Source organism: Cebus imitator, unplaced genomic scaffold (assembly GCF_001604975.1).
Source record: "Cebus imitator isolate Cc_AM_T3 unplaced genomic scaffold, Cebus_imitator-1.0 Scaffold154, whole genome shotgun sequence".
Taxonomy (NCBI): Eukaryota; Metazoa; Chordata; class Mammalia; order Primates; family Cebidae; genus Cebus; species Cebus imitator.
The window spans coordinates 603360-631310 of NW_016107469.1; the positions used below are offsets into that span (position 1 = coordinate 603360).

General features: G+C 35.6%; 1 protein-coding gene across 2 annotated transcripts in view; it reads left to right on the forward strand.

Moving 5' to 3' along the window:
• Positions 1-27951, forward strand: part of UNC13C (unc-13 homolog C) — a 625259-nt gene that overhangs the window by 526595 nt on the left and 70713 nt on the right. For both annotated transcript variants that reach the window (XM_037743781.1, XM_017543349.2), the window contains 3 exons: positions 6515-6664; positions 21130-21253; positions 23890-23946. In XM_037743781.1, coding sequence (XP_037599709.1) covers positions 6515-6664; positions 21130-21253; positions 23890-23946 — 331 coding nt within the window. The remainder of the gene's footprint in view (positions 1-6514; positions 6665-21129; positions 21254-23889; positions 23947-27951) is intronic.

Consider the following 27951-nt stretch of genomic DNA (forward strand, 5'->3'; position numbering starts at 1 on the left):
AAAAAAATTTTTTTAAACTGGCTTTATCTGTGAGGTCATTCTAAAGAAAGAGAAGTGCACCCTGGTTAAATTTCACTTCAGTCCTGTAGGAGAAACTATCATCTCATCAAAGTGTTAAAATAGGAAAGAAAATACATTTTTGAAGAGGTTTATTGATTTAATATAGAATTTGCTTTCAATGTTGCTTTATTCAATATAGAATTTCCTTTAAATATTTAAATATTGGTTCAGTAACTGATATATTATTTTAAACTGTGTGTTCAATTCTCAGACGATAAAGATTGCTGCTAGGGTAGGGACTACCTCTGGCCACCAATATGGTAGGTAATAGGCCATCACCTATTGTTGTGTTTTAGAAAATCCACTATTAATAAACATTTATTAACTGGTTATGCCATTTTTAAAATAAGAAAGACAAAAGACTCTGAAAGCATCATTTTTTCTTCTTGGATATAGGAATAAAGCAGAGCAAAGAAAACTCTCTCACTTAGCCACCTCTTCATTATCAGTGGTATGTTCGTAACTTCCTTAAGCAAGGTGGTGTTGTCTTCTTTGGAACTCACCTTCAGGGCTCAGCAGCTAAGCCAGAGAAGTCTCACTGTGTTGAGCCAAGGGTGGTCACTCCGCCTCAGCGGAGTTGTTAGCTGACTCGGATGATCCTGCCTACTTCATCTGGGTGTTAGCAATTTCGGGGTTCTGTTTACCTGAAGTTGGAGAGGCAGAGACTATTCCAGAGACATGGGGTTCATTGGCTCTGACTTGGGGTGACACTGAGAGATGAAGAGGCCTTTGCCCAGCCATTTCAGGCATGGCTCTCTTCGTTCTAATTGCAAATTAACATGTGGTTAGTAGAAAGATTGTTGCCTTCAGCCATGGAGGCAATATTAGAGATTATTTAGCGAAGCTGGAGGGAGAGAAAAAGAGGTCAGGAATAGCTAGAGTTGTTCAGAACTTTATGGAAAATAAGATGACTAAACAGAATATAAACTAGAATATAAATAGAAAAAGTTTATTTAAATGACTTTCTGTAAAATAAATCATTCTGATGGGTAAGTGCTTTTTGATTTGTTTTGTTTGGGGAAGATGGAATATTCACGTTATAAAGGCTAGAATATGAATTCTGATTTGAATGTTACCTGGATAAACTACACTTATGAAAGAAGGATTCGGGTCCTTAGGAGGACACTTGAAGAGCTTTATTTGTGTGAAGTCAGCTATTTTACCCTAAGTATTAAAACCTGTGGCTACCCAGAATCTATTTATTCTTGATTTTTTAAATATAGGAAAGAATTTAGTACTTTGTTCAATTAGGGTTTATTAGGACCATTGGAATAAATGGGCCACATGCCATGCTTTCCTCATAAAAAGTATAATTATTATATCCTTGTTGCTATGGCTTTATTCCTCACACTACCAATCAGGTCTATATTATACTCTCAAGGTGGGTTAAAAGTCTACAGTAATCAATGTGATCATGCTGTGAAGTCAAACTGTATAATTTTAGTCTGACCCTCCTCTTCTTGAGGTCTAAACTGGCAGTGTAGAGCTATAGAATTAAATGCATAATTAATAGTAAAAATCCACTTGATTTTATGTTGTTAAAACTCATAATTAAATAATTTTACTCTATGCAGCTGTTAGGATGTCTTGCTGTAAAGTCAGAGCTGAGCGAAACCACACATTGATGGATGCCTGACATGCCCACACGGCACCTACCTGGGAAGTGAGCCTAAGTGATAAAACCTCAATAATAACTTAAAGATGGCCTTAAAAAATTTTCAAAGGGTGTGCCACTAGCATTTCTGCTTACACATGTTTTGCAGTTTGGTTTTTCAGTTTGCTCCTTTTTTTTTTTTTCTTAACTGATACCTTTAGTACCAGAGGCTGGCTAGATTAAGTAAACAAAAAAAAAATTCAGGAATATTTCATAGGCATTACTCTGTGAGTGTGTGGCTCCTTGGATGCTCACAAAATCTGTCATTATTTACTGGCATCGCTTTTATTCAAGGCAGTTAATATAAACTCTTTTTAACCAAAAAAAATAGGAAAAAAAAGACTTTTTAGGTGAATTTACCAAAAATTGATAGGGCCAAAAGGTGAAGTTCAAGTGTTGGTTTAGCCTGGATTAATGCAGAAATAGAATGCTATTGTCCGTTGTACATTGAGAACCTTTCCTCTATGTGCCTGATACCATTCCCAGAGCTGGCTTCTCATTAGATTTTAGAATACAGGTGTGTTTAGAAAACTACTTTTCAAATAATAAGAACATAAATATCACAACTTTTGTCCAACCTATCCCCCCGCCCCAATGCACTGATCTAAAAATCAGTGCAAAAGAAAGTAGCCATTTCAAAGATGATTTTTTACTACAGGCTGTGGGATCATTTATGACCCAGTGGTAAATCAACTAGTTCAAATTATTTTCAACATGATTTGTCTTCCTCTTCTATTTTCCCAAGTATCTACTACCTTTACTTTGATTCAATAACCACAAACAACATCCCTTTCCCCATTTTCCCCACCATCTCTGCTCCAGTCAGATAAAGGTTAAATAAATAATCAAGGATTTAGACTCTCTTGGATGACAGCTTGGAAGAGAATGTTCCTTTAAAGCAGATAAATATACAGAGAGCCAAGAAATGAGCCCAATTCAATGGGGCCAGCTAAGATGCAAGCATCCAGGAACCAAATGTAAATGCCAAGTCCAGAGGGGCAAGAATGGTGTAGTCAACAGTACAGAAAACCAAGAATTCAGGAGCCAAAAATGGAGAAAGATCAAACATGATGGTGGGAGTGGAATCAGACCTGGAATATGTACACAAAATTAAGGACCAGTGTATGTCTAAGCCTGCTGTTAAAAGCTCAGAAGCCAGAAAAACACCCAAGTTAGGATAATTTAACATTTATTAAAAATTTTCCATATTAGGTGTGGAAATATCTATATGGAAAACAAAATATGAAAAACCAAAAGCTAGAAAGATGAAATACTTAAAAAGAAGTCAACTAAAATATTTCTGTAATGTAAATGCTAAAATAAAACTTTTCATATGTGCTGTAAGAACGAAACGCTGTACCTGTTCTGTTCATTGATACATCTCAGTACCTGGAAGAGTGATTGGCACATAATAGCTTAGTAAATATGTGTAGAATGCATGCATGAATAAATCAACATGTGTATTTTATTTAATAAAAGCATTATATAGTGAAAATCCCTAAATTTCTATGTAAAATCTGAGGAATTTATGCATTTGGATACTTCTCAAATAACTAACTATAATCACTGTGTGCGGAGGAGGAAAGGAATGGTATTGACTTCTCTGCAATACTGAAATGAATTCCCTTCGTCTCATTACCATTCCAGTGATTTGACCATTTTCCAAGCTTTCATTGATCTTCATTCTCCTTAGTAGTTTTTTGTTGCCTGCCCACATGTGTTAAAAATACAATAGTCCTGTTGTTGGAAACATGAAAGTAGCAGACAATATATAGGAACGGTGGTGATGCTAAGAGTCTCCAAGATTTAAATATCTTAATACTTGCCACTGCTTACTTAGGTAAGAACCATCAAAACTGGTGTAGGGAATATACAGAATGAAAAAAGCAATACAATGTGTTACTCTTCAGGACATTTAAATCCTTAGAGTGGGTAAGGCAATAGAGGTAGGTGGAAGGAGATGGTCCATTGATGCATTCAATCCATGTTTCTTTTTTAATAGCTTTATGGAGATGTCATTAGCATACAAAAACTATGCGTATTTAAGGTATACAACTTGGTGTTTTGATATACATATCCATTATAAAATGATCGCCACATTCCAGATAATTACTGTATCTGTCACCTCCATGGAGTTGCCATATGTGTGTTTGTGGGTGTGCATGTGTGTGCTGAGAACATTAAAATCTGTCCTCTTAGCAAATCTCAAGTATATAATACAGCAGTTTTAACTACTGTCCCAATATTTCTTGCACAACATCTTTGTGTCAGGCATGGCATCTCGTACCATGGCATGGGCATCCAGCACTGAACAAAACAAAATTCCTGCTCTCATGGGGCTTACCTTCTAGGGGGTGGGGGAGAACAGGCAATAAGCAAATAAAGTAAAATTATGCAGTGGTTCATTAAATGAAGAATTGAAGAATGCAATTGAGAATAAAAGAACAATAAGAGAACAGAGATTGATAGGAATGCCATTTCAGCTTGAGTGAACAAGGAAGATTTCTCTGAAGTGATATTTGGTATATACCTGAAATAAATGAGGGACCAAGAGAGCTGTCAGAATTTCCTTCCATGGCAGAGGGAACATAACAGTGGCCATGAAATAAGAGTGTCCTTGGAGAATTCTAAGAACACCAGGAAGGCTATTGTGGTTGGACTGCAATGAAACAGGAGAGTGGTAAGAAATGAGACCAGTGAGATTGCCAGCATGAGATTATGCTTGGCTTTCGGTCTGTCAAATACATCTAGATTTTTTTCTAAGTGGAGTTGGAAGCTTTTAAAGATTTTTAGCAAGGGAAAAACACGGTCTGGTTTTTATTTTAAAAGGCTGTCTGTAGGGGCTTGAACAGACACAATTTAGGAAATTATTGCACAGTTTCAAGTGAGAGGATGGTGAAGGAATCTACCATGGCATTTTTGGAAGTAATAATAAATCCTCAGATTTAGGATACGTTCTGCTGATAGGTTGCATGTTGAGTATGAGAAACTCATCAGACTTTTAAGTAGAAAGATTGCATGGTCAGTTAAATAACGTCATCTGGAGTTTGGGTTAGAAGTCAGGTCTGCAGATGTGAATTCGGGAACCATCACTATATAGATGTGATGAAAGCCATGGGACTAGATGTAATTGCCAAGAAAGTGATTGTTGATGGAGAAGTGAAGTGGTTTAAGGATCAAGTCCAGAGAATCACAGTGTAGGATTTCCAGATAAAATGCACAACAATACCCTCAGTTAAACTTGAATTTTAGACCAATAAGGAATAACTTTCAGTATAATTTTTTTCCAAATATTACACGGCCATGTTTGTGCTAAAACTATTCACCATCTAAAATTCAAATTTAACTAGGTATCCAGTGCTTTCATTTGATAAATATGGCAACCTTCCTCCAAAGGTTAGTGGTCAGACAGTTGAAAAGGAGCAGCCAGTGAGGTTAGAGGAAAGCCAAGGTGTGGAGTCACAGAACGCTAATGAAGAAGGCGTATCCAGATGTCAAGAGTGGTTCTTTTCTTTTCTTTCTTTCTTTCTTTTTTTTTAAACAATGAGCCCTATTGAAATATAATTCACATAACATAAAATTCTCCCATTTAAAATATAAAGGTTAGTGGTTTCTAGCATATTCACAGAATTGCACAACTCTCACCAAATTCTAACTTCAGAACACTAATATCACCACAATAAAAGAAACTCCATATCCATTAGCAGTAAATCCCATTCCACTCTCCTTTCCATCCCTAGGAAACCAGTAATCTCCTTTCTGTGTCTATGAATTTGCCTATTCTGGATATTTTATATAAATTGAGTCATACAATATGTGGTCTTTTGTGACTGATGTCTTCACTCAGCACAATGCTTTTAAGCATATGGTTGATTTGTATGGTGACAGTGTCAGTACTTCATTTTGTTTTTAACTTTCATTTTATGTCCAGGGTTATATGCGCAGGTTTGATACATGGGTAAACTTATGTCATGGGGTTTTGTTATACAAATGATAATACATCATCCAGGTATTAAGCCTAATACCCACTAGTTATTTTTCTGATCATCTCCCTCTTCCCACCGTCGACCCTCTGACAGTCCCCACTCTGTGTTGTTCACCTCTATGTGTCCATGTGTTCTCATCATTTAGCTCCATTGTGGAAGACAGTGTGGCAACTTCTCAAAGACCTAAAGATAGAAATATCATTTGACCCAGCAATCCCATGACTGGGTATTTACCCAAAGAAATATAAATTATTTTACCATAAAGACACGTATATGCTCATTGGAACACCATTCACAATAACAAAGATACGGAATCAACCTAAATACCCATCAGTGATAGACTGGATAAAGAAAATGTGGTACACACTATGAAATACTATGCACCCATAAAAGAGAACAGCGTCATGTCCTTTGCAGGGACTTGGCTGGTGTTGGAGGCCATTATTGTTAGCAAACTAACACATGAACAGAAAGTCAAACACTGCAAGAGTCTTTCTAGAGCAGCCATTTTCCCAAAACATGCTAAGAGGAGCATCTCAGCTGTGACTGTCAGAGGTGAGAACGAATGAAGCTCTACTCAGATTAATTCAACCGAAAGAATAGCACTTTTATCTGCTTTACTTATTACAAGTAAGTAATTACAAGTAAGCTTCCATTGCAACAAAAAATTTTTATAGTTAAACAATGAATTTGAAAACTCATGAGCGGGAGAATTCACACTGGTTGAAACAAATCAAAATCCTCAGGTTGAAATTGAAACAGGTTCAGGCAGGATACATTTTTATATTCTAGAATTTATATTCTTTATTTTTAGTTTCCAGGTTATAATTGAAGAGTGTATAAAACAGATGAGTTTTGAACTAAATCAAATGAGAGCAAATGGAAACACCACATCTAATAAGAACAGTGCAGCAATGGATGCAGAGATTGTGTTAAGACCGCTCATGGATTTTTTGGACAAAACGTAAGTTTTTTTTGGCCCAGGTTTCTCTTTACTTATTGCCCTAAATTCGACTTGTAAGGCTTTAAGAAAAACATTGTTTTCCTCTGTATAAGCTAGCATTCAAAGTCTTTCTATAGAGATAAATGAATTCAAAAATAAGTAAATAAATTCACTAAAATGCAACACACTTTTAATTGATTGCTAGTTAAAAATAGGAATGACTTTGTACAAAAAAGGAAAAAATGAGGAGAAATAAGTTTTGCAACTAAGGAGGTTGCTGTTCTGAGGCAGAGAGAGACTTAGAATTTCATGCTTCCTGGATAACATATTGTTTGCAATCCTTCTGGACATAGAGAAAGACGCAGCTGAGTCCAGAGTATCTGATTTCATGTCAGAAACTTGACAAAAAAGAGAATAGCACAAATGTGACTAGAATTAATTTAGCTCCAAGGCAAGCAGATAGCAGCCTGACTCAATCAGCCTTCAATACTGATTTATTGAGTGCTCACCTGTATCAAATCATATTCTTCACACTGGACAGTGATGAAAAAGAAAGCCAAAGCCCCTGACACCATGGAAAATACAATTTAGTAGTGGTGGGAGTGCATGGGTATGCAGGCCATTACGACTGACTAAGACAAATTCTTAACCAGAAAGTTTGGTTGGTCTGTTTGTTTTTAAGGTTTCTGTTCTGTTCCTACTCTTAAAAGTTCTAATTTAGTAAGGGTGAGGCAGGGTCAAAGCACCTATATGTTATAATGTGTCCACAATTGGGAATCGTTGATCTAAAGCAACGAGAAACATGATTTCTTAAATAGTGACACTCAAAACCAGAACTGAATGTAGAAGAGAAAAGTGAATAATAATTTTGAATGCCTACCAAGGGACCAGTGTCATTTATGTTAGTTTACGTATTTATCTCATTTATTATTGCTGTGGCAAATAAATATCCAAGGGACCAAGATTTAAATAAAAAAGAAATTATAGTGTCTTTATTTAAAGAGAAGGACAACAGTCACCCCACTGTGCTGCTGCTGCCACCAGCACACATAGACACCACTGCATTTCTGCTACCAGCATGCATGTGCAAGTGCAGACCCTACTGTCACTGCCCCAACAAACTGCTTTAATCAGCACTCTCCATCAGAGTGTTGTTGCCAGAAGACCAGAAACACCCTTGCACCACCAGTGCAGCTGGTGCTTGTCCTTGAGGGGACAGAAAACAAAGTAATGAGCCTGGTACCAGACCCCAGGGTTACAGCATGCAATCCAGGGGTGCCAAGCTAAGCTTTGGCACCCTGAAATCTTCCAGAAATGTAGCCAGTTGACTGAACTCAATGTATACCACAGTCAAATCCTCAAAGCCTCAAGGACGCTAAAGAATATAAAAGCAAAACAATTGCTATTCAAACAATAGCAACTTCAAAGATTAAAGGAACATTAGCCCACACAGACAAGAAAGAACCAGAAAGAGAAATCTAGCAACTCAAAAAGCCAGAGTGTCTTATTACCTCCAAACAACCACACTAGCTCCCCAGTAATGTTTCTTAACCAGGCTGATGTGGCTGAAATGACAGAGAATTTAGCATCTGGATAGAAAAAAAAAAATGAAGATTTAGGAGTAAGTCAAAAGCCAATCCAAGGAATCCAAGGAATCTAATGATATAAGAGCTAAAAGATGAAATAGACATTTTAAGAAAGAAACACAGTGATCTGATAAAGCTGCAAAATTCACTATAAGAATTTCCTAATATAATCAGAAATCTTAGTGTCTTTCCTGGGAGATACTATACATGATGACTGTACCATCATCAGATTCTCCAAAGTCAATGTGAAAGAAAAATGTTAAAGACAGCTAGAGAGAGGGGGCAGGTCACCTACAAAGGGGATCCCATTAGGCTAATAGTAGACCTTTCAGCAGAAACGCTACAAGCAGGAAGACATTGAGGGGCTATATTCAGCATTCTTAAAGAAATTCCAGAGAAGTATTTCACGCCACGCCAAAGTAAGTTTTATAAGCACAGAAGAAATTAGATCCTTTTCAGATGAGCAAATTCTAAGGAAATTTGTTACCCCAGACCTGCCTCTCAAGATGTCCCTGAAGGAGTGCTAAACGTGAAAATGAAAGATCAATACCTGCCAACAGAAAAATACACTTAAGTACATCAGATATAGACACTATAAAGTAACAATGCAATCAACAGTGCATAACAGCCAGCTAAAGACACAATGACAGGATAAAATCACACATATCAATAACAACCTTGAATGTAAATTGACTAAATGCTCCACTTAAAAGGCAGGAAACTGTCTTTAAGAGGAGACTCATCTCACATGCAATGATACCCATAGGCTCAAAGTAAAGGGATGGAGAAAAATCTACCAAAAAACATAGAAAACAAAAAAGAGTAAAGGTTGCTATTGTAATTTCAGATAAAATAGGCTCTAAACAAACAATAATCCCAAAAAACTTAGTAGTATTATATAATGATAAAGGGTTCAATTAAACAAGACTTAGCTATCCTACACATATATCCACCTAACACTGGAGCATCCATTTATAAAGCAATTTCTTAGAGACCTATGAAAAGACATAAATAAATACACAATAATAGTGAGAGATGTCAACATCCCACTGAGAGTATTAGACAGATCATCGAGACAGAAAATTAACGAAGATATTCAGGACCTAAACTCTACACTTGACCAAAAGGACCTAACAGACATCTACAGAACACTCCACCCAACAAAAACAGAATATACAGTCTTCTCATCTGCGCATATGACAGATACTCTAAAATCAATTACACAATCAGCCACGAAAATATTGTCAACAAATTCAAAAAATCTGAAATCATACCAACCACACTTTCAAAAAACAGCACAATAAAATTTTAATATGAAGATAATCTCTCAAAACTATACAATTACGTGGAAATTAAGCAATCTACTCCTGAACGACTTTGACTATGAATTTAAGACAGAAATCAAGAAATCTTTTAAAAATTTTATTTCTTTATTTATTTTATTGTTATACTTTAAGTTGTGGGGTACAAATGCAGATCGTGCAGGATTGTTACACAGGTATACACATGCCATGGTGGTTTGCTGCCTCCATCCTCCTGTCACCTATATTAAGTATTTCTCCTAATGTCATCCCTCCCCAACCTCCCCACTGCCTGCTATCGCTCTCCTACCCTCCCACCCACACCATACTCCGCTGTTGATGTTCCTCTCTCTGTGTCCATGTGTTCTCATTGTCCAACACCCACTTATGAGTGAGAACATGTGATGCTTGCTTTTCTGTTCTTGTGTCAGTTTGCTGAGAATGATGATTTCCGTCTTCATCCATGTCCCTCCAAAAGACATGAACTCATCCTTTTTATGGCTGCATAGTATTCCATGGTGTATGTGTGCCACATTTTCTTTATCCAGTCTATCATTGATGGGCATTTGGGTTGATTCCAAGTCTTTACTATTGTAAGCAGTGCCACAATGAACATACATGTGCATGTGTCTTTATAAAAGAACAATTTGTAATCCTTTGGGTATATACGTAGTAATGGGATTGCTGGGGCAAATGGTATCTCTATTTCTACATCCTTGAGGAATCACCATACTGTCTTCCACAATGTTTGCACTAATTTACACTCCCACCAACAGTGTAAAAGCATTCCTATTTCTCTACATCCTCTCCAACATTTGTTGTCTACAGAATTGTTTTTTTTACAAAAGTGTAACATACCAGAGTCTCAGGGACATAGCTAAAGCAGTGTTAAGAAAAAAGTGTATAGTGCTAAACATCTACATCAAAATGTAGAAGTATGTCAATTTAACAACCTAGAGAAGCTAGGAAAATGAGAATAAAACAACCCAAAAGCCAGCAGAAGACAAATCACCAGAATCAGAATTGAAATAAATCAAACTGAGAGTGAGAAACCATACAAAACAAAAGATCAATGAAAGAGTTTGTTTTTTGAAAGTATAAATAAGATTGGTAGACCACTAGATAAATTAATAAGGAAAAAAGTGAGAAGATTCCAATAAACACAATCAGAAATGACAGACTGAGCATTACCACCAACCCCACAGAAATGCAGATGACTCTCAGAGACTATTACACACCTCTATGCACACAAACTAGAAAACCTAGAAGAAATTAATAAATTCCCAGAAACATACAAACTACCAAGATGGATTCACAGCCAAATTTCCTGGTATGTGTAAAGAAGGGCTAGTACTAATCCTATTAAAACTACTCCAAAAATGGAGGAGGAAGGACTCTCCATAACTCATTCAATGAGGCCAGCGTCATACTGATATTAAAACCTGGCAAAGACACAACAACAAAAAAAAGAAAACTTCAGGTCAATATCTTAACAAACATTGGTGCAAAAATCCTTAGCAAACTACTAGCAGACCAAATCCAGCAGCATATCCAATAGCTGTCTCAGGATTATCATCTAGGCTTTATTCCTGGAATGCAAGGTGGTTCAGCGGATCCAAATCAATACATGTGATTCACCATATAAACAGAACTAAATACAAAAACCACATGATCATCTCAATAGATGCAGAAAAGGATTTCATTAAAATTCAACATCTCTTCATGTTAAAAACCCTCAAAAAACAAGGCATTAAGGAAACATACTTCAAAATAATAAGAACAATCTATGACAAACCCACAACCAGCATCATACCGAATGAGCAAAAGCTGAAAGCAGTACCCTTGAGAACCAGAACAAGACAAGGATGCTCACTCTCACTACTCCTCTTCAACATATTACTGGAAGACCTTGCCAAAGCAATCAGGCAAGAGAAATAAATAAAAGGCATCCAGATAGGAAGAGAAAAGTCAATCTCTGTTTACATATGATGTGATTGTATATATAGAAAACCCTATAGTCTCTGCCCAAAAGCTCCTAGATCTGATAAACAATTTTAGAAAAGTTCTAGGATACAAAATTAATGTACAAAGATCAGTAGTATTTCTATACACCTACAGCATCCATGCTGAGAGCCAAATCAAGAACAGTTCCATTCACAATAGCTACATACACACACACAAGAAAAACCTTAGAAATACAGCTAATGAGGGAGATGAAAGTTCTCTAGAACAGGAATTACAAAATACTGCTGAAAGAAATCAAAGATGACTTAAACAAATGGAAAAGTATTCCATGCTCGTGGATAGCAAAATTCAATATTGTTGAAACGGCCATACTATCAAAGCAATTTACAGATTAAATGCTATTTCTATTAAATTACCAGCAATATTTTTCAAAGAATTAGAAAAAACAGTTTCAAAATTTATTTAGAACCAAAAAAGAGTCTGCATAGTCAAAGCAATTCTAAGCAAAAGAAAAATAAAAAACAAAGCCGGAGGCATCACAGTGCCCAACTTCAAACTACACTACAAAGCTACAGTAATCAAAACACCATGGTACTTGTACAAAAATAGATGCATAGACCAATGAAATGGATTAGAGAACCAGAAATAAAGCAACACACCTACAACCATCTGAACTTCAACAAAGTTAAGAAAAACAAGCAGGAAGGGAAAGAACTTCCTAGTCAATAAATGGTGTTAGAATATCTGGTTAATCATATGCAGAAGGTCAAAACTGGACCCTTTTCTTTCATTGTATACAAAAACCAACTCAAGGTGGATTAAAGACTTAAATGTAAAATCTAAAACTATAAAAACCCTAGAAGAAATCTAGGAAAAATCATTTTGGACACGGGTCCTTGCAAAGTTTTCATGATGAAGATTCCAAAAGCAATTGCAACAAATGAAAAATAGGAATAATTAAAGAGATTCTTCACAGCAAAAGAAACTATCATCAGAATAAATAGAAATCTTACAAAATAAGAGACATTATTTGCAAACTATGCATCTGACAATGGTCTAATTTCCAGACTGTATAAAGAGCTTAAATAAACTAACAAGTGAAAAACAAACAATCCCACTCTGTAACAAACCTGAGTAATCTCCACATGTACCCTGAAACTTAAAGTATAATAAATAATTTAAAAAAAAAATGGGCAAAGCATATGAACAGCCATTTCTCAAAAGAAGACATACAAGCAGCTGACAAGCATAGGGAAAAATGCTCAACATCACTAATCATTAGAGAAATGAAAATCAAAACCACAATGAGATAGCATCTCACACCAGTCAGAATGGCTATTAATAAAAAGTTAAAAAATAACAGATGCTAATGAGGTTGTGGAGAAAAGGGAATGCTCATACACTGCTGGTAGGAATGTAAGTTAATTTAGCCACTGTGGAAAACAGCTTAGAGAGTTCTCAAAGAACTTAAAACAGCACCTCCATTCAAACCAGCAATCTCATTACTGGGCATATATCCGAGGAATATAAATTGTTCTACTGTAAAGACACATGCATGCAGATGTTCATTGCAGCACTATTTACAATAGGAAAGACAAGGAATCAACCTAAATTCCCATCAGTAGTAGACTGGATAAAGAAAATGTGGTACATATATGTCATGGAATACTATGTAGCCATAAAAATGAATGAGATCATGATCTTTGCAGCAACATGGATGGAGCTGGAGGTCATTATCCTATATGAACTAACACAGGAACAGAAAACCAAATACTGCATGTTCTCACGTGTAAGTGGGAGCTAATCACTGAGTAGAAACAGACCCAAAGAAGGGAGCAATAGACACTAGGGCCTACTTAATGGTGGAGGGCAGCAGGAGGGTGAGAATCAAAAATGACCTATTGTGTATTATACTTGTTACCTGGGTGACAAAGTAACCTGTACACCAAACACCCACAGCATGCAATTTCTCCATGTAATAAATTCACACATGTGCCCTCTGAATTTAAATAAGAGTTGGAAAGGAAAAAAAATGGATATTCTTCCAGGTAGTTAAACGTATTTAGTGCATTTCTTTTTCTTTCCACGTAAACTTTCCCACAGTCATAATTATAAAAGTTTTAAATAGGTAAGGATAAAAAAGAAATAATTCATAGGAAGAATCTCTTCTGTATAGTATGATTTCTGTTTTAATTCCATTTACCTTTGGTTGCATTCTTACTACATAAAAAAGTCTAATGTTGTTATCTATTTAATGTCAATATTTGGTAGGACATTTAAGCCTTATGTTTTGTTTTCTGTGGGGCAATATCCAGAAGATAGGTAAATAAACAGATAATAGGATGTAAGTAGGGAAGTAGGTGCAGAAGGAAAGCTGAAGAAAGGAGGAGGGAAGGGGAAAAGTAAAGAAAGAGAAAGAAAAGTGAGGAGAAAGATTTTTCCTCATTTCTTTAGTTTGTTCATGAAGACTTTCACTTCTACCACATAATTTTCTATACATTCTCTGGACATTTTCATTTTAGTATATGACTCTTTTCTATGGACAACACAGGAATGGGTCACTATAAACACACCAGTGTTGGTTGTGAATGTGATGATGATGAACAGCAGGCCCATGGAATTCCAGTTCGCTTCAACCTCTCACTAGAACGCCTTCTGATTTTTAGAATTCCCACCAGTGGTCTGGAGATATATTATCTATTGTTAGCAAAACTATTTGCTATATCCTGTGACTAAAATTGTGAACATAACAGAAAGTTTGAAGTAATCGTGGTACCTCCACCTGCTAGCTGAGTGACTTTGAATCCATTTCACCATCTATAAAACCAGGCTAATAGAGAAAGTGGGTTGACTCTTATTTTCAGTACATTTTGATTCTTATTTTTATTCAGTCTTACTAAAGTATAATTAGAAGTAGAAAATTATGTTTTCACATATGTCATATCCTATAATTATTGGTAGAAAGAGATAATGTATAAAGTTAGAAAATCATCTATGAGTTTTAAGAATTTGTAAAAGACATTAAAAATTTTTGAAGGAAATACACCATGGAGAATTGCAGAAATCCTCAGGGCTAATTCAGAATGCATAACTTAAAAGCCAGATATTGATGCTGTTTTCAAGGAGCGAATAGTTTAGGAGGAGAAATAAGAAAGGAACACAAATATACAAAAGATGGAAAGTGATAATGGGTAAAATATTTATTTCTACTTCAAAGAATGAGTAAAAATTTGATTGCACTGGGTATTTAAAAGTGGATAGGATTTAGATATATGGAAATGAGTGACAGGCATTCCAAGGGGAGAGAAAACAGCTAGGTAAATTTTCATGAAAATGTGATTAATTACATGACAGGAAATCTTTATTGCCAGCCAGTACACATGGCATTTGAAAACTGGCTGATGAATTAGTTTCGTATTCAGCCCATCTAGATAGCTCAGGTCCTAAAATATATGCTTTTCAGCTTACATTATCAAGTTGATTAATTCAGACTGAATTAAAGAGGTATTTGTTAGTTCCCTTTTATTTTCTGTTATTTAAAGTAAATAATAGAGGTTTGAAAGTCTTCAAGGTAGTTTGAGAAAATTCTCTTAAAAATCATGTTATATTATAAATATATAGGCTCCTTTTGTCTTTCTGCAGCCTCTCTAAATAAAACATCATATTTCTTTATGTTGTACCTTGCCCGCTAAGACCTCACTACTTCACAAAATGAGGTGTAAACTGCATTTTCAACTAGCAGAAATCCCACAATGAGCTGTGCATGTGACAGTGATTTTATTCCTGTTCTTTTAGTTCCAGTCTAAGCAGGATTAGTTAGCATGCCAAGTATGTGAGCTGACCATAAACACAAGATTAATTCTTAGACTTGGATCTTTGGAAAGTGGAAATTAAACATCTGCAGCAAAACTGGCAAGAGTTGTGTCTCAAATCATACCAGGAATTGCTCTGTGGATAGCCTTTGTTATTCTGCCATGACACATCTGCTGCTTTCTACCCCATGCCGATGCCAAATACTCACCAGCAAGCTAGAAATGGTACCCTTGAAAAATAGTTTTCAAATTACAGGGGCTGGAGATCCACATACATGAATCAGGGGTCCCCAACCCTACCCTTTATCCAGAGAAGGTGGCTTTCACATATTTTTATATATTGGCTTTTATATACATAGTGTTGGGATAAATACTGTAACATAAAATGTGTCTTGAAAATCTCTCTATGTGGCCCTCACATGTCACAGGTGTTTCTATATTATCCACTGTAACTACATAATTACTAATTATGCATCTCTTTAAATGTTAAAAACAGTCAAATCTCTCTATCATGACCAGAGCCCAGGTTATAATTTCTAAGTCCAAAAGCATACAGAGTACTTAGTAGCATAATATGGAGTCAATGAGGCGTCCCTGAAATATATGACCCATCTATGAAACAGGTTTAATTCACTCAGAATCTCAGAGAGCCCAGGATCTTATAATAGTATATTTAATAGATATTTATGCAGCACTGTGTCTTCATACAGGCTGGAACTTCCTGCATAAGCATATTTATCAGAGGCAGTATGAGACAATAAAAGACAGTCTGGATTTAGAAGAAAAGAGTCAAAGTTTGAATCTAACTTCCCAGCTTCACTTTCGTGGACAAGTAATCAAGCCAGTCTGTGCCTGTTTTTGATTTCTAATATGGGAATAGTAGTAAATGAGAAATATATCTAGAAGGAGTTTCTAAAGAAGAGCTTGTAAGGGTATTACACAACTGGTAGATAATGTTACATCATTATATCACCATGAGAAGAATTTGTAAGGAATAACTTTTTATTCTTGATTGAAATTATATATACCTTTGCCATGTTGTTATGTTGGTTTGATTGAAATTACGTACATGTTGTTATGTTGGTTCAGTGCCCCGTAGTACAGAAAATGTATTTCCTTGGTGTTAAACCATGAACATGGGCATATGCTAAACACACACGGGGTGAGGATGTGTTTTGGGAGACTGGCTCCACTATGGTGAATGATACTGCCTTCTGCCCTCTACTCCTGTAATATGCGTACAAACGTCAGTTCTGTTGTCTTTTTCTCAACGGTCATGCCAAACCTTGGTGAATGGTATCAGAAATTACTCTAGGTTTATTAAGTATAAAATATGAATAAAAAGAGATCATTTGCCTTTAAAAGTATTTTACTTTGTGTGCTTTAAAAGTTATTTTTCATTGCTTTCAAGGAACTTATTTATGCCTTAAATTTGTTATTTACCCAGTAGTCATTCGGGAGCAGGTTGTTCAGTTTCTGTGTAGTTTGTGGTCTTGATGAGTTTGTTAATGGTGAGTTCTAACTGATTGCATTGTGGTCTGAGCAACTGTTTGTTAAGTGTCTGTTCTTTTGCATTTGCTGAGTAGTGTTTCATTTCCTATTATGTGGTCAATTGTACAATAAGTGTGATGCACTGCTGAAAATAATGTATATTCTGTTGATTTGGGGTGGGTGGTACTGTAGATGTCTGTTAGGTCCTCTTAGTCCAGAGCTGAGTTCGAGTCCTAAATATCCTTGTTAATTTACTGTCTCATTGATCTGTCTAATATTGACACTGGGGTGTTAAAGTCTCCCATTATTATTGCATGAGAGTCTAAGTCTATTTGTAGGTCTCTAAGAACTTGCTTTATGAAACTGCTCCTGTATTGGGTGCATATATATTTAGGATAGTTAGCTCATTCTTGGTTTAAAACATATTTCATCAGAGACTAGGATTGCAACCCCTGCTTTTGTTTTTGCTCTCCATTTGCTTGGTAAGTCTTCCTCCACCCCTTTATTTTGAAGCTATGTGTGTCTTTGCACGTGAGATGGGTCTTCAGAATACAACACACTGAAGGGGCTTAACTCTTTATCCAATTTGCCAGACTCCCACCCAATAATAGTGTCTTTTAATTGGGACCTTTAGACCATTCACATTTAAGGTTAACATTGTTATGTGTAGATTTGATCCTGTTATTAGGATGCTAGCTGGTGATTTTGGCCATTAGTTGATGCAGTTTCTTCATAGTGTTGATAGATTTTACAATTTGGTATGTTTTTGCAGTGGCTTGTGTGGGTAATTTCTTTCCATAGTTAGTGCTTTCTTCAGGAGCTCTTGTAAGGCAGGCCTGGCGGTGACAAAATCTCTCTGCATTTGTTTGTCTGTAAAGGATTTTATTTCTCCTTCACTTATGAAGACACAATGTATTAGCATCTCTGGGATACAGCTAAAGCATTGTTAAGAGGGAAATGTATAGCATTAAATGCCCACAGCAGAAAGTGGGAAAGATCTAAAATTGACATCACAGTAAAAGGAAGAGAGAAGCAAGAGCAAACAAATTTAAAAGCTAGCAGAAGACAAGAAATAATGAACACCAGAGCAGAACCGAAGGAGACAGAGACAATAAAAATCCTTCAGGAATATCAATGAATCTAGCAGCGAGTTTTTTTGAAAAGATTAACAATATCTGTAGACCACTAACCAGAATAATAAAGTAGAAAAAAAAGAAGAACCAAATAGACATAATAAAAATTGATAAACAGGATATCACCATTCATCTCACAGAAATACAAACTACCACCAGATAATACTATAAACACCTCAACACAAATAAACTAGAAAATCTAGAGGAAATGGATAAACCCCTGGACACATACACCCTCCCGAGACTAAACCAGGAAGAAGTCCAATCCCTGAATAGACCAATAACAAGTTCTAAAATTGAGGCCATAATTAATAGCCTACCAAGCGAAAAAAGCCCAGGACCAGATGGGTTCACAGCCGAATTCTGCCAGAGGTACAAAGAAGAGGGGGTACCATTCCTTCAGAAACTACTCCAAACAATAGAAAAAGAGGGAATCCTACTCAACTCATTTCATGAGGCCAGCATCATCCTGATACCGAAACCTAGCAGAGACACAACAAAAAAAGAAAATTTCAGGCCAGTATCCCTGATGAACATCAAGGTGAAAAATCCTCAATAAAATACTGGCAAAACAAATTCAGCAGCACATCAAAAAGCTTATCTACCACAGTCAAATTATTTTGCCTATTAGTTGATGCAGGCTGGTTCAACATATGCAAATCTGTAAATGTAATCCATTACATAAATAGAACCAATTACAAAAACCATATGATCATCTCAATAGGTGCAGAAAACGCCTTCAACAAAATTCAACAGCACTTGATACTAAAAACTCTCAATAAACAAGGAATTGATGGAATGCATTTCAAAATAATAAGAGCTATCTATGACAAACCCACAGCCAATATCATACTGAATGGGCAAAAACTGGAAGCATTCCCTTTGAAAATCTGCACAAGACAAGGATGCCCTCTCTCACCACTGCTATTCAACATAGTATTGGAAGTTCTGGCCAGGGCAATCAAGCAAGAGAAAGAAATAAAGGCATTGAAATGTGAAGAAAGGAAGTCAAATTGTCTCTGTTTGCAGATGACATAATTGTATATTTAGAAAACTCCACTGTCTCAGCCCAAAATCTCCTTAAGGTGATAAGCAACTTCAGCAAAGTCTCAGGATACAAAATCAAGGTACAAAAATCACAAGCATTCCTATACATCAATGATTTACAGAGAGCCCAATCATGAGTGAACTCCCATTCAAAACTGCTACAAAGAGAATAAAATACATAGGAATACAACTCACAAGGGATGTGAAGGACCTCTTCAAGAAGAACTACAAACCACAGCTCAAGGAAATAAGAAAAGTCACAAATATGGGAAAACATTACATGCTCATGCATAGTAAGAATCATTGTCATGAAAATGGCCATACTTCCCAAAGTAATTTATAAATTAAATGTTATCCTAATCAAGCTACCATTGACTTTCTTCACAGAATTAGGAAGAAGTGCTTTAAATTTCATATGGAATCAAAAAACAGCCTGTATAGCCAAGACAATCCTAAGCAAAAAGAACAAAGCTGGAGGCATCAAGCTACCTGACTTCAAGCTATACTACAAGGGTACAGTAACCAAAACAACATGGTACTTGTACCAATACAGATATACAGACCAATGGGACAGAACAGAGGCCTCAGAAATAATGCCACACATCTACAACCAGCTGATCTTTGACAAACCTGACAAAAACAAGCAATGGGAAAAAGATTCCTTATTTAAAAAATGGTGTTGGGAAAACTGGCTAGCCATATGCAGAAAATTGAATCAGTGCACCTTATATAAAAATTAACTCAACATGGATTAAAGATTTAAACATAAGACCTAAAATCATAAAAACCCTAGAAGAAAACTGAGGTAATACCATTAGGGACATAGCTATGGGCAAAGACTTTATGACTAAAATGCCAAAAGCAACGGCCACAAAAGCCAAAATTAACAAGTGGGATCTAATTAAACTAAAGAGCTACTGCACAGCAAAAGAAGCTATCATCAGTGTGAACAGGGAATATGCAGAATGGGAGAAAAATTTTGCAATCTATTCACCTGACAAAGGTCTAATATCCAGAATCTACAAAAAACTTAAATTTAAAAGAAAAAAATAACAACCCTATCAAAAAGTGAGTGTAGGATATGAACAGACAGTTCTCATAAGAATACATTTATGTGATCAACAATCATGAAAAAAGGTTCATCATCACTGGTCCTTAGAGAAATGCAAATGTAAAACCACAATGAAATACCATCTCATGCCAGTCAGAATGGTGATCACTAAATGGTCAGGAAACAACAGATGCTGGAGAGGAAGTAGAAAAATAGGAACCCTTTTATACTGTTGGTGGGAGTGTAAATTAGTTCAACCATTGTGGAAGACAATGTGGCAATTCCACAAGGATCTAGAATCAGAAATACCATTTGACCCAGCAATAATGTTACTGGGTATATACCCCAAACATTATAAATCATTCTACTATAAAGACTCATGCACACCAATGTTTAGTGAAGCACTATTCACAATAGCAAAGATTTGGAACTAACCCAAATGCCCATCAATGTAGCCTGGATAAAGGAAATTGGTATATATATATATATATATATACCATGGAATACTATTCAGCCATAAAAAACGTTGAGTTCATGTCCTTTGCAGAGACATGGATGAAGCTGGAAACCATCATTTTCATCAAACTAACACAGGAACAGAAAACCAAATACTGCATGTTCTCACTCATAAATGGGAGTTGAACAATGAGAACATGTGGACATAGGGAGGGGAACATCACACACTGAAACCTGTCGGGGTGGGGAGCAGGGGAGGGATAGCATGAGGAGAAATACCTAATGAAGATGACAGGTTGATGGGTGCAGCAAACCACCATGGCACGTGTATACCTATGTAACAAACCTGCACATTCTTCACACGTATCCCACAATTTAAACTATAATAATAATAATAATAAAGTTACTTTTCTTTTTGAAGCCTGTTGATTTAGAAAACAACTTAGGAAAAGAAATATGCTAATATCATTTTCTATCAAATATGGAGCATTATCTAATGTACATAATCATGAAAGAGATTTTTGATATTATATATTTTGAATAATATTTTAGTAAATGGAATCTAGCATTTGAAAATTATAAAGGCCCACATGGATACCTTGATATGACATTTAAAAGTGAATATATATGTTATTTTATTTCAGATTAAGTCTCTCAGCAAAAATCTGTGAGAAAACAGTCCTGAAGCGAGTTTTGAAAGAGTTATGGAAGCTAGTTCTCAACAAAATAGAAAAACAAATTGTTCTTCCTACTCTGACAGATCAAACAGTAAGTATATAAAGTTTAGTTTTGCTTTCACTAACCCATCTTTTTTTGGTTTAAGTGCATGGTTTTCATACAGATGAAATACTAATTAAATCCATTTTGGGAAAAAGCATTTGGTATACAGTTTCTTAACAATGATCATTCAAATTATAGTTTCATATCCAAGTCAATGTTAAATAGTGGCAGTAGCAGTCAAACCTCACATAGCTTGACATTCAGAACTAAACCTCTGAAAACACGTATCAAAGTTCCATTTATAGGGTTATCTGGTCTATACACATAATTTTTATTTAATTTTACTGACCTCAAGAAAATGGAATTAAAATACAATGTATCCACTGTGCTTCTTTCTTACATTTTGCAGTTTTAAGAGATAGTTACATAACTGCTTTTTGGATTTTTTTTCACCTTTCTATTTTGCTTTCATCTCTTACCTCCCCAGTTGGAGTTTAATAGAGGAGGCACTTTTAAGTGAGTCTGAAGAATGTGATTGTATCACACAAAGAAAAATGAAAAAGAACCAGAGAGATCAATTGACTGCAAAGTTAGACAGTAGTCAAGTGGATACACAGAGACAAGTATCTCAGTTCACATATCCTGAGCCCAAGGGAAAAATGACACTAACAAGCACCTGTTGTGGGGAAATTTATTTATTTTTCTCTGTGAGGAAGACAAATTGATGCAAATAATGAGTAAGTATAAATGGAATTATTATACATTAGTTATACACGCTCAGTCCATGTTTATCTAGTGAAAGCCTATGCCTAGAAATCATTTTCTTATAAAGTGTTCCAGGATGCAAAGATGCATATATTTTTGTTGATTTACTGCCAGACAGTGAGTGATAAAATATAAAATACTGTGAGTTTCACTTAATGCCATGAATGTGTGGTTTAATCATTTTATAGCCTACATATGTGTGTGTGTGTGTGTGTGTGTGTGTGTGTATATATATATATATATATATATATATATATATGTTTGAAGGCACATTTATAAATACACACACACATTCTGCTTCAACACATAATATATTATTATTATTATTATACTTTAAGTTTTGGAGTACATGGCAGAATGTGTAGGTTTGTTGTAGGTATACATGTGCCATAGTGGTAATTTCTATAACACCGCTTAGCATTCATGTAATTGTTCAACATAGGAATATCAGTATAATCTGGAAGTTGGGTTGGTTTATATATAAATTTCCCTACGTCGCAGGCTCTGGAATATAATAGAAAAACTGTAACTTCAGCAGAAAAAGGAAAGAGCTGACACCTTGGCTACTTCACAGAACTGTTTTAAAGAGGAAAAAAAGAGGAGAGTGACTGTATATGGGCTCCCTCTGAAAAATTGAAACTTGCATGGCTGTCACACCTGGCAGGCCACCTCCCGCCTCTGCCGGTAGCTCCACTCGCATGGGCATTATCTCAGTCCACTGTTGAACTCTGTTGTTTTCCTGTTGTTGTTTTGTTTATTTTGCATTTCTAATATTCCTTGAGGCAACCATCAGCCTCAGTGAATTACCTGCTAGCTGTCAAAGCCATTTCCAAAAGTAAGACTTATGATCTTGATAGTTCTTTAGTAACAGGATTGCAAGGGCTTGGACTGTTCTGCCCATTCCTGTTTTTCCCATAAGCCCCATTATTTTTAGTGTGCAATTTTATAGAATATGAGGTTTTTCAAGAATGTATATATTATGTTACAGTAGAAATGCTATATATGACATTTCACTTTCTGTATAAGATTTTCCTTAGGAAAGCTTACCATCATCTAAATTTTTCTACTATTGAGATATACTAGTATGAATGCATATCATCTATTCATTCATTGAATAAATATTCTTTGAGTTCCTACTATGCACTAGGCACTGTGCTAGGTGCTGGGACAAAATGCGAGCAATATTAACCACTGTTGCTATTCTTCAGCTTATAGACTTTAATTCTGCAATAAATATGTATACTCCAATTAAAAAAAAACTAGATGATATTAGTTCAGAAGAGCCGATTTTTGCTTCTCTGAAAATATTTTAAGCAATAATAAACTTGGCCAAATTTAATACTTTTCCAGTCACATTTACCAACAGACATGCCTCTAATTTTTCATTCTAGTAAAGCATTGGATGATTTATTCCTGTGTTTTTCAAATTCATTTCCCCAGGGCTTTGGGGTTCTAGAGAAAGCCTCTGGCTAATGGAGGGGTTAAGAGGGTAGGTCACTAATAAATTGGACAGCATTTTAGAAGGAGCATTTCCACCTTCTGTAGCCCCATATCTTCAGATTTTGCATACCTCTTTTTTCATGGAGTAGAATGAGGAAGTTGCCTCTGCTAAAAATAATAAAAGTTAAAGATCACTTATTTAATCCATATACTAAATTAAACTGGCTACATGAGTAGCAACCCATTCATGAACCTAAACTTAATACTTTCAGAAGTGGGACACCTATGAGGACTGTTACACTGCCAGTGATATTAGATATATCTGACCTAATCTTTAAAGTAGACCAATTAAGGGCTTCTGGCACAAGCCATAACTCTAATAAGGAAAATAAAAAAATCCTCTGTTGACTGCATTTCTGTTGTGACTAATAAAGAATATCTTAAGATTGAGTCTTTTCTTCCTTTTTCTTTGTTTCTAGGGACCCCAGATGATTTTCATTGCAGCTAAAGATCTTGGACAATTATCCAAACTGAAGGTAATAAAAATAAAGAAATTACTCATTCATGGAAAGTAGTGAGTTAACCACAATTCTGTAAGAAGCCATCTGCCTCCTAGTGATAGTATCTAGCATGGCAAGATTCAGATGTATGTCAGGCTAGAGCAGTGGTTCATGCCTGTAATCTTAGCACTTTGGGAGGCTGAGGTGGGCGTATCACAAGGTCAAGAGATCGAGACCATCCTGGTCAACATGGTGAAACCCCGTCTCTACCAAAAGTATTTAAATTATCTGGGCATGGTGGGACATACCTGTAGTCCCACCTACTCAGGAGGCTGAGGCAGGAGAATTGCTTCAACCCATGAGGCAGAGGTTACAGTGAGTCGAGATCACGCCATTGCACTCTAGCCTGGGTGACAGAGAGAGACTCCATCTCAAAAAAAAGATGTATATGTCTGTGATTTCACAATCTGCTTTAAGAATTTTTAACTTTGTACTGTAGCATTTAGCATTATTGCTTCTGGATTAAATTAGAGAGCATATTTTCTTTCATATATTAAACTGGCTTGATATGAACAAAGACAAAATGGAACACTGCAGAGAAAGCCAATGAAGCCTAGAGAAGTCTGAAAACCCAGAAGCACAGTACGGGAAAACGAAACTCATGAAAGCAGACACTGAAGTTGTCAACATGGCCAATCCCATTACAAGTGGGGGATGTTCTGACTAAATGACCCTGTGTTTAGCTATAATTTGAGATTCCCAAAACTTTGGTGTTATGCAGGAAACTCCAGTCCCTGTTCTTCTAGAATAGGAACTTGACTGGCTAAAATACATGTTACTTTTATTCCATTTCTGCCTACTAGGCTATAGTTAAGGGATCAGTTCCAGACACAGGTAACCTTGGTTCAGATTCTTCCTCAACTGCTTCCGACTATGTGACATGGGCCAAAGCATTTAACCTTCCTAATCTTCAGATTTGGCACTTGTAAAATGCAACAATAATAATAATAATAGTTATAAGGATTGTTGTGAGTATAAATGAGACAACACAGACATTATCTTTGCTTGGTAACTGCAAAGAATATGTCACTTCCCACTTGCAGAGGGAGTTATCTCCATTTCTCCCCTAGCTGGTTAGCTCAAAGTTAGGTACCATTGCATATTGGATTATTTCATGTGTGCAGTACAGGGGAAAAACAAAATGTATAATAATTTACTGAGATAAATATGTGCCTTATAATTTCAGTATTCTATTTATCATCTATATTATTCCATTCCTAACAAAAACATTAAAAGCAATAATCCATCTGGAATATATAACTATCACCTAAAATTGTTACTCGCAGATGTTTAGTGCTGTTGATGGTAGCAAGGAAAGATAAAAGGTAGATGTCACTGCCAAACTATTATTTTGGATCTTGGATCTCTCTCCCTTTCTTCATCCTTTTTATTACTTCCCAGGGATTTCTGGAGCCTACTTTGAAAAGTAGATTTATACACTGCTGCAGTTTCTCACATAAAACCATGAAGGTGAAATAACATAGGTCTTATTACAAAAGAGATGGCCCTGGCCATGCGTCTAATATCTGTGTGATATTAGTGAGCACATTCCGTCTCCCCAGGCTTCAATTTCCCAAGTTGAATGTTCTGTCAGCTAGAACTGTTTCAGTTTCAAGTGATGGAAAGGCAAACATAAGCAAACAGGGAATTTACTGCTACATGAAATTTCATAGTCCAGGGGTAACTGGTATCTGGTACTGCTTGATTAGGGATTCAAGCGATGTTCACACTCACTATCACTCAACTATGCCCTTCTCCTTGTTTGATGCATTACTATAGCAGACCTTCGTGTCTGTGTGTAAGATGATTGTCTCTGCTTTCACATCCTTTGATGTAACATCCTTTGGACTTCACATCTTGTAGAGAAAAATACCCATCTCAGTGCAGGGAATCATAGCAAAGTCTTCTGGCAAATCAGGCTCTGAGGAAGCATTATTACCATTCCCAAACCAGTCACTGTGGCCTGAGAAGTGGCATGTGCCAATTGGCTTAACTTACATACTCACCCTGAGCTTTGGGTACAGTCAACCCAACCCAAATCTTATGAATTCTGATCAAAATTGACACTGGTTTTCCAGAGGAAATGTACATGATCCATGGGAAAAATCAGGGTCCATAGAAAACATAACACTTTAGCGTGCTTTGTGGTCCCATTTTTTTTCAATTCACTGAATTCTTTTTTATTCTAATAACCTAAAAGCACACTATCAACACAATGACCTAGCAGGATTATTTCATCAACACTGAAATAATATGAAGGACTACAGATAGAGTCTTTGTATCTATTGATGAAGAGAAAAATAACTTCGTTCTGGATCATATTCCATTACTGGCTTTTGAGTTTTTTATTTTTAAATTATCCGTCCATTTAGTATTATTATTTGAATTACAGAGCAATAAATCTCCTACAACATTATGCAAAAAATGGAAACTTTAGCTGGCATGAAGAACTTCAGATTTTATAAAATAATTTCCTCTTATGAGACTATCACTTCCATTAAAAAATGTTTAAACTATGGCTCTTTAAATTTTTAATATATTAGTTTGAAAGCAGATTTGATGTGCTGAAAAGGTGCTATTCAAAATAACTGTACTGATAGAAATTTCCAGAACTCTTATTTAGAAGTATTTATAGATAACTGCCTAAAGGAAGACAACATCAAGAAAAATAGAAAAATGTAGGGAACTAATTGGTTTTCTGTGTTCGGACATGATTTAGGATTAACTCGCTAAACATGTATTTATTCAACAGTTTGACATTTTCTATTATTTTATACTTTGAAACTTTATAAGGTTCCAGATATATATACACATACACATATATATATATATACACACATATATATGTATATATATATGTATATGTATATATATATCTCTTATAAAGTTCCAGAGTATGAAGTAATAAACTTTATCATGTGTATTATATATAATACATATTATATATACTATATATATAATACATAGTATATATACTATATATATAATACATAGTATATATACTATATATATAATACATAGTATATATACTATATATATAATATATATATTTGCCTAACAATATTTCATGCAATCAGATTTATTTGTCATCAAACAAAATATGCATAAATCTTCAGGAACTGGTGATATAATATCAAAACCAATTGATGAAAATACACCTGGGACTGTGAGTTTACTGCATGTGTTTTACTTGGGTAATAACTCATTGCTGGCCTCTTTCAGAGACCCCCTCACTTGAATGATCTGTTGCTAAATTCTAAAATATTATTTCTAGTAAGAATTATATTTCCATAACACCAGCATATCATTTATTAGCATCTGTTAAAAAATGCGACCATATTGTTCAACCAGTGAAGACTCATGAAGCCAGAGAAATTTATTTAATAGAAAGCATTTTTAATTACTTGTCTGAAAGCATTTTCCCCTATAACTCAGCAAATATTTCTGTTACTCTTTGAGTCTCAATGAGCATATAATATTGCTATTTAAAAACTGAAATAAACTCATATGATTAACTTGAAATCCTCACATCAGAGAAAGATGCACTAAGATGTGTAAATATATATCATGGATCCATGAAGCATTATGCCATATTGTTAGCAATATCCAAAAACAATGATTCTACTCAAGCATATTAAATCCTGTGACATACACTGAAGGAAGCACAATTCAATTACCAAAAATATGCTGAGTGCCTAGCAGATAACAACTGCCAAAATGGACACTGAAAAGCTGAAGGAGTGAGTGGGAGACATAGACAGATTATTATCTTCAGGAAGTCATGGCAACTACTAAATAAAAGCATAAGAAAACGGCGGGAATAGAAGGACAAGCCACTGGGTGTGATTGCATGGTGTGTGCATAGCACAAAAATGTATATCTAAAGGAGCAAGTGACAGCTGAAATTGAGCCCATGTTCCACTTGCCAAGCCATATGTGCTGCCTTGAAGCTTTTCTCTCAAAAAAAAAAAAAAAAAAAAA